At 44.4% G+C, this 14,840-nt stretch overlaps 1 protein-coding gene across 6 annotated transcripts in view; it reads left to right on the top strand.

Moving 5' to 3' along the window:
* Positions 1-14,840, top strand: part of LOC147444038 (uncharacterized) — a 162,676-nt gene that overhangs the window by 13,660 nt on the left and 134,176 nt on the right. For 4 of the 6 annotated variants that reach the window (XR_015190010.1, XM_086526780.1, XM_086526782.1 and 1 more), the window contains exon 2: positions 3,688-4,037. Coding sequence is in view for 5 of the 6 variants with exons in the window: in XM_086526780.1 (XP_086382906.1) it covers positions 3,688-4,037 (350 nt within the window). In the remaining variant the exon portion in view is untranslated. The remainder of the gene's footprint in view (positions 1-3,687; positions 4,038-14,840) is intronic. The other 2 variants (XM_086526783.1, XM_086526784.1) reach the window with 1 other exon arrangement.

The raw sequence follows: 14,840 nt of genomic DNA on the forward strand, positions 1-14,840 counted from the left end.
TGTAAACTGTAATGAGACACCTCATAACATACTAAGCGCATCACAAATAACATCATCTAGGAAGTGCAAAGATTGAAGAGTTCAATAGACAAAAAGATGAGCAAAAAGACCATGTAGTGGCATGACTAGATGTTCAAGCGTGGCTTATAAGGCCAGCCAAGGCACTACAAAAACGTCGGCAATGAGGGGAACGCCATTTTTCCCAAAGCTGTTGAATATTGAGTGTTGCTTGCTCCACGATCGCTTTCTCTGGATGAAGCAAAGTGGTTCGGAGAACCTCTAAAGATGGCGGCACATAGCCGGTGCCGTACTCTCCTATCTGTTGCACTATAACTTTCCAATCCTCCGATCTATTTCGACACATATAGAGGAGGTTAGGATGAAATTGATTATTCATAGTTTAAACTTTAATGGCATAGTTGTTGCCATTCAACTGCCAATCTGAGGGAAAGGTAGGGAGGGTAGGTATCTTGATTGATTGATCACCTACGTTGGAGTAGAACTAGACCAAATCTCCCACTCGTTGATGCGTGGTTCTTCACCACTGGGTACTACCTGAGGTCATACTTCTTCATCATGGACTGAGTGGCCTTCAAAATCATCACTCATCTCCATTGTGTGAGAGAATTTGGGCATGTGACGAGGATAGGTTAAGGTAGGGAAAGGGAGACTTTCAAATCTGCCCACTACAGCCGAAATTAGCCCTAAATGAGTGAAAAACGAAGAAAAAACAGCAAACCGTCTCTTCTTGTCATGAAAATTCAGCTCCAAAATCTCACACAGGTCACCAATCTGACTTGAGAGCACACTGTGCCACTGATATCATGTCAAAGGTGCAGCGGAAGGGTGAACCGGGTGGTATCTCGTTTGCAATTCGAGCAAACCTCCTCTGGGGACCGAGCAGCCAATGGATCTCAGATCTATCACGTCAGATCTCCTTGTAGACGTCCTCCTATTCGGTATGGCCTATAGAACGAGCACAAGTGCACACGCTGCTAGCAAACCCTGTTGTATAGGATGTCCAAGTAGTGGGGAAGGGGAGCGCTAGCCCAAGAGGGAGAGATTGCTGGCTGATCTGCAGGTAGTGAGAGAAAACGCTCGTGCATGCAAAACGCTAGTGATAGAAGAGAGGAAACGCTACACACCCTTTAGAGAGAGAGTAGCCCAAAAAGTTGGAAGCTTTGCACTGAACAATATGCCAAAAAGTACAAGGGGAGAGGGGGGGGGGGGGGTTTGCCTATATAAGGAAACTACCAATTTGCCTTACTCAGCCTGAAAAACCCACGACCCCATAAATGGCTAATAAATGCTAGAAAATGTGTAAACTCACTAAAGTGACCTGACACACATTTGGTAGCATAGATGCAGAACTCTAGAGACTTTGACCCCAGGGAAACCCTAGGAACAAGGGTCCCGCCTCATGCCAACCTATCGGATGGGCAACACCATGGAATGTACCGCCGAGAAAAGGTATGTCTACCTCGGATACGGTTGGCCACAACCACAAAACAGCCCTCACTCCCTAATTTGCTCTTGGGAGATATTGGAGCCACCACCGAACTTGAATTGGAACTCTAATAGGCTTGTCTTGTATAACTCTTCCTTTTGAATTCAAGCTCCTCACTTCTTTGACTACCTTCTCATAAGTTAGCTTGACTAGTCTTGTGTAAGTCTTCCTTTTCAGAAATTAGCTTGGCTAGCTCTTTGTAACTCTATTAATGTGAATAGTCTCCCTTCTGCATTCTATGGTGATGTATTTCATGATGTGTTAATATTATTTCCAAGTTTTTCATTGGCCCCAATGAGCCTGAAAATCTAACATACATAGCTATGATTACCCAAGGATGGTGGAACATGTCGGGGTGTGTAGGGCAAGGACAAAGGAAAGAGACAATGGCACGAGAGAGAAGAGAGACAAATAAACAAATGTTGGCGAGCCCAATAACTCAGGATGGAAAACTCTGAGAATGATACAAGACAAAGGGCAAAGAGCCCCCTAGGGCCTAGGCCACACATATAGTAAGCCAAGGCAAGGTCGGGAAAATATCTCTATCAAACAAAGTAGAACCTTCGTCCTAAAACTAATAAAATGGCCAAAACAGGCTTGAAATGGCCAAAGTGTTGGTGCAAACCTTAAACGTGCCTCATATCCTTGTCGAGTAGGTGTATGCGTGGCCAACCCACAATCAAGGGCCAGTGCACGTGGATTTATGAACCAACATCCCTAACTTAACCTTTTCTAATGGCTATTTACCCACAAAGATGTCTTTAGATGGTTGACCAATTTCCTTGAGTGTTGGTTTACCTCGGCTACCATATTGAATGATCCGTTGATTATGATTAAAGAATACTAAGCAAACATTAGCATCCAAGGCTGTTTTTGTTCCACCAATACTAATAATAGCGTTGCAATAACATGAGAACACAAATGTAAGATATTCAGACCCCCACAATGCTTTGAAGTACATAGCTTATCCATAGCAAGGAGTTGCAACTCGTTTTTGTGGGAGCAATTAGACAAAAGATGGTCCAAAATCCAAGACATGAAAGCATGAAGGCAACGAGTCGGCCAATGCACCATTGGTAGAAAAGAATTGCATGTATGCCATCAAGATAGACTGCACTGTTGTGAGTTGTACATATAACGGCGAGGTATACAATTTCTAATTTTGCAACTTAGATCTAATTTTATACTCAACCCAATCCAAACATTTGGCATTGTTTACCGACCAAGCCAAAGGATATCCAAGATGCCACACAATTTGATCCGGCTTCACTATCTCACCTAGCCATAAAACAGAGTGCTAATCCATCCAATGCAATGGCAAAAGTTTAAATTTTCGGCAGTTAACATGCAAACCAGTTGCCAACCCATAAATGTGCAAGGTTTCTAGGATACATCTAACATCATTAGGTTGATTTCTGGGATCATCAACATACGCTTGTACCACAAAATGATTGCTGGATGGTAGTTCCAACCCATGTAACTGACTAGATGCCGTCAAGGAGTCCAAATAAAGCAGTAGAGGATGAGTGGCAATAGCATACAACTTGGCACTTAAAGGACATCCTTGCCTAACAAAACGACGAAGATCCCATAAGTAAATAAGTTCACCAAATTATTCTACAGGAAAGAAGACCACACTGCACATTCTAAAACCAAAGCCCAAGCTTGCCATGATTTGTGCAATGAAGTCCCAATGAATAGTGTCAAATGCTTTCTCTACAGCAACCTGCATGATAAGCACATCTTATCTAGTATATTTTGCATACTCAATGCTGATGAAAGCATTCGGAATATTATCCATAATTTGTCTGCGAGGAATGAATCCATATTGAGCGGCATGTATGCTAGAAAACAATGATCTTTAATGTGTGTAGCAATAGTTTTCGACATTAGTTTGTAAATGACCCGCATAAGCATAACCGGACGCCAATGGGAGAAAGATTCATACAGTGCTTTCTTAGGCGACAATTTCACCAAGCAACACACACACACACACACACACACACACACACACACACACACACACACACATACACACATCCAGGAATAGAGATCTCTCTCATGCATGCATTGAGTATGAACGAGTGGTATGGTTTTGCCCAATTCAGCACTTTAAACAGTAATCTGCTGCTCTTTAATTTGTGTCCTTGACAAACCTATTTGCTACTTGTTTATCGTAGATAGATCTGCAGAAAAGAACATTGGAAAATCTATGGGAAATGTATCTCTCAAGATTCGAAGAGAGACAGGATTGGAACTTGCAGAAGCTATTTTTTGCTCGAGAGTTTCTTCTCTTGCCATGAAAGGAGCCAAGTTTCCCATCAAGGCATTGCAAGTGAGGCAATTTCATGGCTATGATTTCTCCACTTTTGCAAAAGAGCATTGCCCACAGCAGTTCACATCAAGGTTCAGCAAATCCTCGCCTATTCCTAAAGTTTGCACCAATGTAGCAGTTAGTGGGAGCTCTTTGAACAATAATCCTCTCATTACAAAGTATAAGGTGTCTATTGCCTGTGTCAGCTCAGGCCAGGTGAGATCCTTGCACGCTCTCTTAAGATTGTATGGGTTTATATGTGGGTTAAGATTGGTTTCTAAGCATATGCAGAGAAGAAAACTTTTATTGGGGCAAGCCTTTTTTTGTCAATCCGTAGATTCCTCTCATGATATTGGGACATGTCGTGGAAACATTGATTACAAGAACTGTTTGCTTATTATATTTGAGTGGTTGATAATGCTTCTTTGTTTTGGTTGTGAAGTACGAGCTTCCATAACATCAGCAGGTCTAAAGAATGTACTTTTGGCTATACACTAACGTGCTTGAGATTGTATCACATTAGCTAGACAAAGCACATCCATTATAATTTGGTGGTTTACTACTTGAATGTTCTATATCCACATTTTCAAATTCTGGACATCAGGATAATGAGCTGAATATATTTGTGAGAATAAGCAATGTGTTTTTCTTTTAACAGAGGTCATCTCATGATGGTGTGGACTTTGGAGAGTGTGAGTGCCTGAAAATGTGCACCATACCCTTGATGGCAGGACCGGCACATGTAGGTGGGCATGCCCCCTAGTAGTAGACTTCGTCTTTTCATATTCTGTGGGCACCCCTTTTGCCTTTATCATGTCGGTGGCCCTCTTTAATTTTGTGACGCGGCCCTCCCAAGAGGGCAATGATCAAGAAATAGAAGAGAAATGTGGAGTTTGAAGCGCAGGTGCCGGGGATGAAGTTAGAACAAAAGATGACAAGATTCCATGGCACAGGCTGATCTAGTAGACCCAATCCTCCAGGCAAATAAATTAAATTCAGCACACTTTGTGGGAAAAGTTATTTTGGTTGTGAAAAGGAAAGGGCCAAGAGTTTGCTGGATGCGATAGGCAGGACCTTGATCCAGAGTGCCAAAAGGATTACATATGGGAAACTGACATTCTCAAAGAACAACTGACCAAGGTTGGGGAAAACAGGCAAAGCTCTTTTATATTGATATGGGAAAGAAAATAATTGTCATGAAACAAACAAAATCCCTCAAGGGGACATCATTGTGGATAGCAGATAAATTTACCTGGTTTCAATCATAGACCAACAAAACTAGCCAAAGTCAAGATGCCTGAGAAATGGAATGTGGGCAGTTGACATAAGAGGGACAACAATCGTTAGAGATCTCCAGATTGCACTTCCCAAGGAGTCAACACATCTCGTTTCTCATGTGTAATGGGACATATACATTGTAGTGTTTGAGGATCTCACCCAAGGACTCTTCTCTTAATGATGGAATTGTAGGACTTTCCATTGCAAGTACGACAATGTGCCTCGAGCGTAGGAAACGCATACCTCGTATACCAGGGGTTGCAGTTGTGGTGTGCTTTGCGAGAGGGTAGTTCCCTTAGTGTGAGTTGTTGAATGGATGATTTTCTTATTTTTTGAAATAATTTCTATTTATTGAAATTAGGATATTTGTAAGTGTACACTTGAACTGTTAAAGTTAGGAACTATAGATCTATTGGAATTGATAAAAGCCATCAAGAATAGCCAACTTTGACGAGTTATATAATGGGTGACATTAAGCATCGTGAAGGACTTGTTTTGTAAGTTCAGTGGGAGAGACCGGGAAATGCGTTTACTTGATGTGTCACATGATGGGTGACGGGAGCATCGGATAGGAAATACTCCATTGATCCGGGAGGAAATCCGAATTGGATAAAGGATTATGTGTAAAGACATAGGCACAAGAATAAAGATGGGTTCTAAGAAGCTTTTTATAGAAAGTAGGATATATTTAAGTGCGTTCTGGGAAACGCGACGCTTTCCCGAGAGGAAATCTATATTTGCATTGCATTTGTGCATGAGGTTGCATCCAGGGACGCTTGAGAAGTGCTGTGTAGCATCAATTTTCAGCTCATTGAGTTTTTGAACAGGTTCACATTAGTTTTTAAAAGTAAGGTAGTGCCCCCCAATCTGCAAAAATAGCGAACGATGTCTCTCTCTCTCTCTAAAGTTGCCGCAAGTCCACTTTCTCTCTCCTGCTGGCTATTCCTGCGCTACCTCCACTTGCTATTGTTGTGGGAGTTCTTATATCTGTATAGAGACCAACTATTCCTGCCACTCTCGAGGGCCTATAAAAGCACCACTAGCGCTCCCTCTCTTTCCAAAATTGCCAAAGAATTTGCCGCTGGGAAATTGTAAGTGATCGTGAGAAATCAGTGTACGGAGGTTGCTTTTCTGTACCTGGAGCGACAAGTGAAGCTTGTGAATACGCTCTATGAGTTGTTCTTTTTGTGTTTGTGCTTTTTGTAGGTACTTTATTGAGGAGAAGGAGCAAGGAGGCTTCGGCCTACGCTCGGGGATTCCAAAAACGGAATCCGGAACGGTCTACGGAGCTTTTTGCTCCAAGTACAGACGGGAAAGGAATTGAGAGCTGGTCTCTCGGAATTTCCCTAGAGACGACTATTGAGTCTAAGATCTAGAACGAAGGGGTTTTGTCTGGTTCTTATGCTTGGCAAAAGATTCTTCCGGAATAAAGATTCTCGTTAAGGGGAGGGACCAGCCCATATTCTGGTCCCCAATACCGTGTCCATCTTCTCCCTCGTCTCTTTTGTTCAATATACTATTTATTTTTAGCTTATTGATTATTCGTGTGTGCTCCCGTTTGTGACAGTGGTATGAGGGCTTGGTCGCCTCTCTTTTTGTGCAAATGAGGATGATTCTGGGAAGGAATAGGAAGAACCATGATGAGTTAAGGGAGAACCGCTAAAGATGAATTACAACAAGTACGAGTTGTACTCGCAGAATTGTAGCAACTTCTCACGCTATCAGATGTCTTGAAGGTTTTGGATGGAATCAAGAAGCCGCAAGCAACAGATGCCGATTTGGTGGTAACAATCCACAGGAGGAAAACGCGGAAAGAGGTGCCGCAACACACAAGGGATCTCCGGATTGGAACAAACAGCCTTCAAAGAGCAAGAGCCAATACAAAGAACTCTCTCTGCTGAATGAAAGCAAGGATATCTTTATCTCTTCCCAATCATGCTCTCATGATTATACTCCTTCGTCTACTTCCCATACAATATCTAAACCTTCTTCCAAGAAGAGAACGCCTACTACTTCCCTCCATAATACTAAAGAGAAGCCCAAATTCAAGAAGGATAATCGCAAACATCACCACAAAATGTGGGGTTTCAAATCTTGTGACGAGGAGGTCGAGTTTGACAGTAGGAGAGATGTTTCCAAGGCATTGTCTTTTATCAGACAATTTGAAGTTGCTTTTGCCAACGAAAACTTTACTGAAAAAAATCCAAGTTGTGTCATGTTGGGATTTATCTCAAGGAGACGGCAAGCAAATGGTGATTAGCCAAGATTCTGGAAGGTACTCAAGCCAGAAAATGGACTGAGCTCAAAGCTGAACTTTAGGAGTAGTTCCTTCCGCCCGACTTCGAGAAGGACATCCGGAAGGAATGGGACTCGCTCGTCTAGAAGGAACATGAGAAAGTCATGGCTTATGTTGACAAATATTGGTCGGTTCTTTTGAAGGTTACTCCTTTTGTGAAGATTTCCGATGAGGAAAAGATGCAAAAATTCTAAGCAAGCCTTCAACCACCGCTTCGAAAGAGCATGAAGGTGTATCCCCATGAACCTTTCAGTAGATGATGGAGTCAGTAATCATCGGCGAGGATCTACATTCCACCGGTATCCTCAGAAGGATGGAATAAAGCGCATATCGTGCAAGACAAAGAGCTATCTACGACGACCATGACGATTGTAGTAGGGCTACAGTGTCACTGGCAAGTGCCACGTGCACATCTAACCCTATGTGTACGTGGACAAGCTACTCACGACATGGGTTTAGTTCAGTTCAGTCAGCCTAGATTAGGAAGTGATCTGGCACTTTTGTGAGTCTGTTCGTAGACCGTGCATGTCCAGACACTTAGAGTAGATGCATATCCTCTGGTTGCACACAACATGACCATTAGATTCCATCAGAACCCATCAGGATCATTTTTACAGTGCATAGACCTATTTTCCCTATTTTAGCCAATTTTCACTTATTATTTTTAAGTGACTTTTGTTGGGAACTAGGTAGGGCAATTTTGATAAGCAAGTATATATAGAAACCTAGCGCTAGCACTTTCTAGCAGAAGAGGCAGCAGGGACCTAACATCCAACAGTGCACCTTCTCAGCAAGACCCCCCCCCCAAGCGGATGGCCTAGTGTTTTTAGCCAAGAACAGCCAGCGTTTTCTTCCATTGCAGATCAGCCCTAGCGTTTTGCATTTGCAGGCAAACTGGCGACAACAGGACTCATCAGATCATTAGCGTTTTTGCAGCAGTACCCCAAAGCAGCCCAAGCGTTTTTGGATCAACACAGCCCCCTAGCGTTTTGCAGATTCTCCCGACAAGACCACAAGAAGCATCAGCGTTTTCAGTTTTCAGCAGTCAGACTCCGCAGTAGAACCCCCAAAGCTCGCAGATCTCACCTTCGCGCAGCAAATCCTTGCCTCACGGTCAGATCAACGAGCGTTTACAGTTTCAGCCCGGAAAACGCAAATTTCAGCATCTGCGTTTTCAGCGCGTCATCGTTGCATCGTCGTCATCGACATCGTCACCGACATAGAGTCAGAATTCAGCAGATAAAGATTTGCAGATTTTGCCCTTAGCATTTTCAGATTTCAGCTTGTCTCGTCGTCATCCTCATCGTCGTTGACATCGTCGGCAAGTCCAAGCATTGTAGAGATTTGTGCAATCAATAGTAGACCGCTCTCGCCATAGAGAGTGGGGCCTTCGGAGGAGGGTTTTGACAACATTTTGGTGTCGTATTCTTCTCTCTCTATCTCTCAGTCTCAGCACCTTCATTCACAGTGTTTACCACTTTGTTTGTGTCCATTGCACTCTCTCACTAAAGGAATGGAAGGCTCACTCTTCCGTAAGTAAAAGGAACCTTGAGCACAGTTTGGAGCACTCATCTTGAGCAAAGTTCAACATTCACTTCCGCTTCACCTTACAGCAAGGGACAAGTAGTTAGTTGCAATTGGGCTTGAGTTCACACTGGGTGGACTCTCGCGTGGGCAATGACACGTGGCAAGTGTTACTGATGGTGGTCCAGTGGACACCGTGGCCAGTTAGGAGATAGGCTTAGCTGGATTGGGATATCTGCCAGCTGTTGGTGGCCCTCTAGGAGATACATAGGAGTGGTTGGTTCTAGTTGTGGGTACGCATCATTATCCACTTTGTATGGTTTTAGTGTCTAGTCTTCGTCCTAAGTCTAGAGTTATGCATGCCACTGGCACTCTCCCAGCACATTGGGGTCTCGACACCCCATTGTACCTTGAGTCTGAGCTTGGAGCTGTGTGTGCTGCCGGCCAGAGTTGTATGGTTCTTTGAGCTTGTCGAGTTCCATTGAGTTGAGTTTGCAGTTGTGTTTTGAGTCGTATCGTGTCTTGAGTCATATTCCACTTCTGTGTTTGAATCATGTTCCTGTGTGATGTTTCTTCTGTTGGAGTGAGGTTTCATGCATACTGCACTGAGGAGCACCCACTCTAGAGAGCACAACACCTTTTCCTCGCTATTGGTGCTCTCATTTTTGGCACGCCCGGTGGGACCTCAATCGAAGTCTCACTCCGTTACGCCTAGCGGTCGAGGAGCTAGCTGATTAAGATTAAGCTCTTATCTGTGTTTGTCTGAGATTTCTGATCTAGTTTGGTCTTGTCCAACTTCCCTCTGCCAGCTTGGTCTAGTCTCTCATCCAGGTCCAGCCTAGTCTCGTCCAGGTCTAGCCAGAGGTCTAGTCACTCGTCCTGGTCTAGCTGTCTCTGGTCCAGATCTAGGCAGGTCTCGTCCAGGTCTAGCCCGAGTAGTCACTCGTCCTGGTCTAGGGAAGCCTAGTCCATTGTTACGTCAGTTCATGTCCAGAAGCTTGGGTGGACTCTTGGTTATTGTATGACACATACAAGGCAGTCAAAGGAGCGACAAAGTTCACTACTAAGTCCTTTGAAGTACTACCATAGAAAGCGTCAACCATTTGTGCCAAGTAGAAGCCCACTAGCCCCATTACCCCCACCTTCCCCCTCAACCAGTTCTACCCCCCCCCCCCCCCCCCCCCCCCCCCCATCAATAAACTTCTCATCCCCTGTGTTATAGCAAGCTCCAATGCAACAAGCTCCTGCACAAACAGCCATGGTGGAGCTCACAAGCGTTCTAGGTAAGGTGAATGTTAAGTTTCCGACTTTCAAGGGTCTCTTCACAGAGGATGCTGACGACCATGCCCGGAGGTTTGTTTCTCTCTGCACAGGTCGTGGCCTCAACCGAGAAGATGCCTACTTAGTACTCTTCCCATCTACCTTGGATGGCTTAGCAGACAAGTGGTACAGTTAGTTTGCAGAGAACCACTTTGCGACTTCGGTCATTTTACGACAACAGTTTTGTGAAGCTTTTAGACCAAGGGACTTCCAGGAGAAGGTCCTGGATGAGTTGGCCAACCTGATGCTTCAGCCAAATGAGACTTTTGCAGAGCTCATGACTAGAACAAAGTCTTTGGTGGCCAAGCTTCCTCAGTAACTGGGTTAATTTATGGTTAAGAAGTGGGTGGAGAAGGCTCTTCCTAAAACTTCCCAGCAAAAACTCCGAGAGAGTCTCCAACCTAACACCACTCTGGACGAGTTTGTCGCGGCTGCTACTAGGATAGAAGGAGCTAGGAAGCTGTTCATCGACTCCCCTCAGGTAGAGACCCCCTTAGTGTTTTTGGAAAGTCCTTCTGATCCTTTAACTTCTTTACGCAAGGAACTAGAAGCCCTAGAGTTACAGTGAGCTCTTCAAGAGGAGAGGTCCTTCTCTCTTAGACAAGAGAAGCCTCCACATCACAAGGCTTTGGAACAGATCAAGCGCGAGCTAGAAGAGCTCAAGTCTCAGCAGGAGACTAAGGCTATGGTTTGGTATAGCTCATGCCGCTCTCCAGGGCACCCTCCAAGTGAATGCCCCCTTCAGGCTTACTGCCACTTGTGTGAAAAGTCTGGACACGAGGACAAGGATTGCTACTACCTCAAGGGATTGCGACAAATGCAACAAAGTCTTGGTCCTACTCTTCAACAAGGGTGTCCTCACTCGGTCCCAGAGAGCCGCTGGTCTTAGCATTCCGGCATGCTCAACTCCCCCACACATTCTCACAACAGTGGATACCCTCCTTTCAGCTGTTGACAAGCCATCCCCCAGTGCCAAGCAAGAATCCAAACCTTTACTCTCTGATATTGATGAAGCCTTCTTGGAAGCAGTTTCCAATCTACAGAAGATTAAGGTATCAGAGAAACCACTGGTAGAAAAAGAAAAGCTTATAGTAGAGACAATCTTGAAGTCTTAGCATAGCATAATAGCATAGTAATGAAGATGGAAAGCTTAAGCATTGAAGCATGGCTCTTGGTTGGATTTGCATTCCATAGCCAAGAGTGTTGGTGTAGGCTCTCAACTTCTCAACAAGCTTGGAGAAGGAGATGGAGCTCTTGCACTTTGCACCTATGAGAGTGTGTGTGTGTGGGGGGGGGGGGGGGGGGGGGGACTTGCCTTGGTCGACCCCCTCTTCTAGCTCTTGGAGGAAGCTCATTGGACCCCTTCAAGGCTAGCCAATCACATGCAGAGTGCATATCAAACAAGCATGCTAGCCTTGGGACAAGTGTCCCCCTTTCCCCTTTGAGAGAGTTTGGTTGGCTACTGTTTTTCCTTCCTTGGTTCAGTATTCTCTCTCACCGGGATGGTGAGTGGTCTTGTGGCGGGCAACCTATAGTAGGGCTACGATGTCACTGGCAAGGGACAAGCAGTTAGAGTTAGTTGCAGTTGGGCTTGAGTTCACACTGGGCGGACTCTCGCCTGGGCAGTGACAAGTGGCAAGTGTTACGGATGGTGGTCCAATGGACACTGTGGCCAATTAGGAGATAGGCTTAGCTGGATTGGGATATCTGCCAGCTGTTGGTGGCCCTTTAGGAGATACATATGAGTGGTTGGTTCTTGTTGTGGGTACGCATCATTATCCACTTTGTATGGTTTTAGCTTCTAGTCTCGAGTCCTGAGTCTAGAGTTCTGCACGCCAGTGGCACTCTCCCTGCACATTGGAGCCTCGACACCCCATTGTACCTTGAGTCTGAGCTTGGAGCCGTGTATGTTGCAAGCCAGAGTTGTATGGTTCTTTGAGCTTGTCGAGTTTCCTTGAGTTGAGTCTGCAGTTGTGTTTTGAGTTGTATTGTGTCTTGAGTCATATTCCACTTCTGTGTTTGAGTCATGATCCTGTGTGATGTTTCTTCTGTTGGAGTGAGGTTTCATGCATACTGCACTGAGGATTACCCACTCTAGAGAGCACGACACCTTTTCCTCGCTACAACGACCAAGGCAAAAAGCATCCTCCTGAGCACCTGGATCAGCCTAAGAAGGGAGAGGGTACTGGAAAATGGCTAAAGTATCTCACGCTCAACCAAATACAAACCTTCTAAGAGAAAGGAAGATGTTTTAATGTGGTGAGAAAGACGCATGAAGACTGCCTGCCTTGTGCAACAACAACGATAGGAACAAGCATCTTTGAAGAAAGTACAAACGAAGAAGGAATCTGCTCCATTGAGCTCAAATTCTATTTGTGATGTTCAAGGGAATACGGAAACAAAAATCAATTTCTAAAGAGCTAGGGATCTCTGAATAACAAGTGGGTATAGATCCTTTATGATCCGGGGTCAACGAACAATTTCATATCATTGGATACTTCTGAACGCCTTGGACCTCACACCGGCTCAGCTAGAACTCCGGTCACATCCCGATTGGCATCGGAGGGGTTGACTACTGATGCATCTTCCGTGCAAGGCCAACTCAATCTTTGGATTGGTGAGTACAAGGATTGTGAATCATTTTTGATGGTACCCATTGAGGGATGTGACATTGTCTTGGGTATGCCATGGCACTTCCATATGCAACTGGTCCTAGACTATGTGGAAAAGACTCTCCCTTTTGAACATGAGGTCAAGAACATTAAAATTTTTGCTAATGCTGGGGTTGGCTATTCCCTATTGTAGGCCATATCTCCATTAAAAAGGAATAAAAAAGTGCGTTTTTGCTTACTTGATTTTCGCGCGCGAAAATCAAACTAACGAGGGCTCGCTCTCTAGTTCGAAAATTAAATGTTTTCAATTTGTTGACAGGTATAAGGATTGTTTCACGGAAACTCTTCCTAATAAGCGTCCTTTGGAATGTTTCAGCCCACAACGAGCTTTTACAAGAGTATTCTTTGATGACATACTCGTCTTTTCAAAGAGAGAGAAGGAACATTGGAAGCATGTGGATATAGTGTTTTAGGAATCGCGAAAGCATGAGTTGCATGTCAAAGCAAAGAAAAGTGAGTTCTTTCTCACGGGGATATACTATCTCGGACATATAGTCTCTCAGAATCAAGTGAACATGGATCGAGCCAAGATCGAGGTGGTACAAGACTGGCCAACTACCACTATGGTACACGATGTACGTAGCTTTTTGGGATCCTATTATCGGTGGTTTAATTGAGGCTTTGCTCATGTAGCAGGACCATTTCATGACCTAACAAGGAAGAAGGTTCCCTTTAATTGAGGATCGAGACAACAAGGTGCTTTTGATAGGCTGAAGTATTTCTCAAGCCATGGTCCCATTTGGATAGTGCTTGGCTCAAGTAACCCATTCGAGGTTCACTTCGATGCTTCAAATGATTATATCGGAGCAATGCTCAACCAAGAAGCCCATGTAGTGGCTTAAGGATGCAGAAGTGCATGCCTCGATCTAGGAGAAGGAACTTATGGTTGTGATTCACGCCTTGTTTACCTGAGCGGATTTTGTGATCAAAACCGATCATCAACGTATGCAATATTTCCTCACACCGGAAATTATCTGAGAACCAGACGAGGTGGGCCAACTTTTTGTTATGTTTCACTTCTAGATCCTTCATACGACTGGGAATAAGATTGTGGCTGCGGGCATTGTCTCGATGGCCAAGGGTGAATGCAATTACTTTTGTATATCACCGAGAATTGGAATCACTTCAGATTTGTATATGAACGACCCATATTTCTCCTCCATTTAGAACAAGTTACAGAACGGAGAGAATGAATATCCCTTTTCCATTCGGAATGGCTACCTCTACCACCACCAAGCAGTTTTCGTGGCAGTGCCATTGAGAAAGAAAATCATGGATGAAGCACATGCTTCGCTATATGCAGGTGACCGGGGTATTCTCCCTATGACCTTAGCATTGGAAATATATTTCTTTTGGCCAAGCCTTAAAGCAGACATAGATCAATATGTTAGGGAATGCTTGGTTTGCCAAAAAGTCAAGTACGATTAACATAAGATGTCAAAAACTGCTGAAGTGTCAAGCCACTAAAGAACGGAGCCAACCTGTAGATCCCGGCCAAGGGGCCTAAACCCTAAGAAGGAGCAACAGAAGAAGTAGAAGTGGCACAAGAAGTTTTACCAACTTGCAAAGTCTTGCCGAGTGGCCTATTTCTAAAGAGGAGTTCCTGCCAACTTATGGGATCCCGTTCGATGGGACCCAAGCGACTAAAAAATAAAGCAAACCCACACACACACACAGAGAAGAACTGTGCGGAGAACTGATGACGTGGCAAGATTTTACGACAGTCCCAGATTTCACGCTGACAGTGCTGACGTGGCAACTGTACGGATTCCCCTAAACGCACTGACATTGCTGACGTGGCAGCTGTACGGATATTCGTAAGTTCCGCTGGCTGATTTCAGTGCCACCTTTTGAAGACCAGATGCTTTTGAGTTCGAAGCTTTTCATGTAAACTGCTTTTCATAGGCCAAGAGCCTTTAAATATGTGAC

The sequence above is a fragment of the Adiantum capillus-veneris genome, chromosome 13 (assembly GCF_014529385.1).
Source record: "Adiantum capillus-veneris isolate H3 chromosome 13, ASM1452938v2, whole genome shotgun sequence".
NCBI classification, from domain to species: domain Eukaryota; kingdom Viridiplantae; phylum Streptophyta; class Polypodiopsida; order Polypodiales; family Pteridaceae; genus Adiantum; species Adiantum capillus-veneris.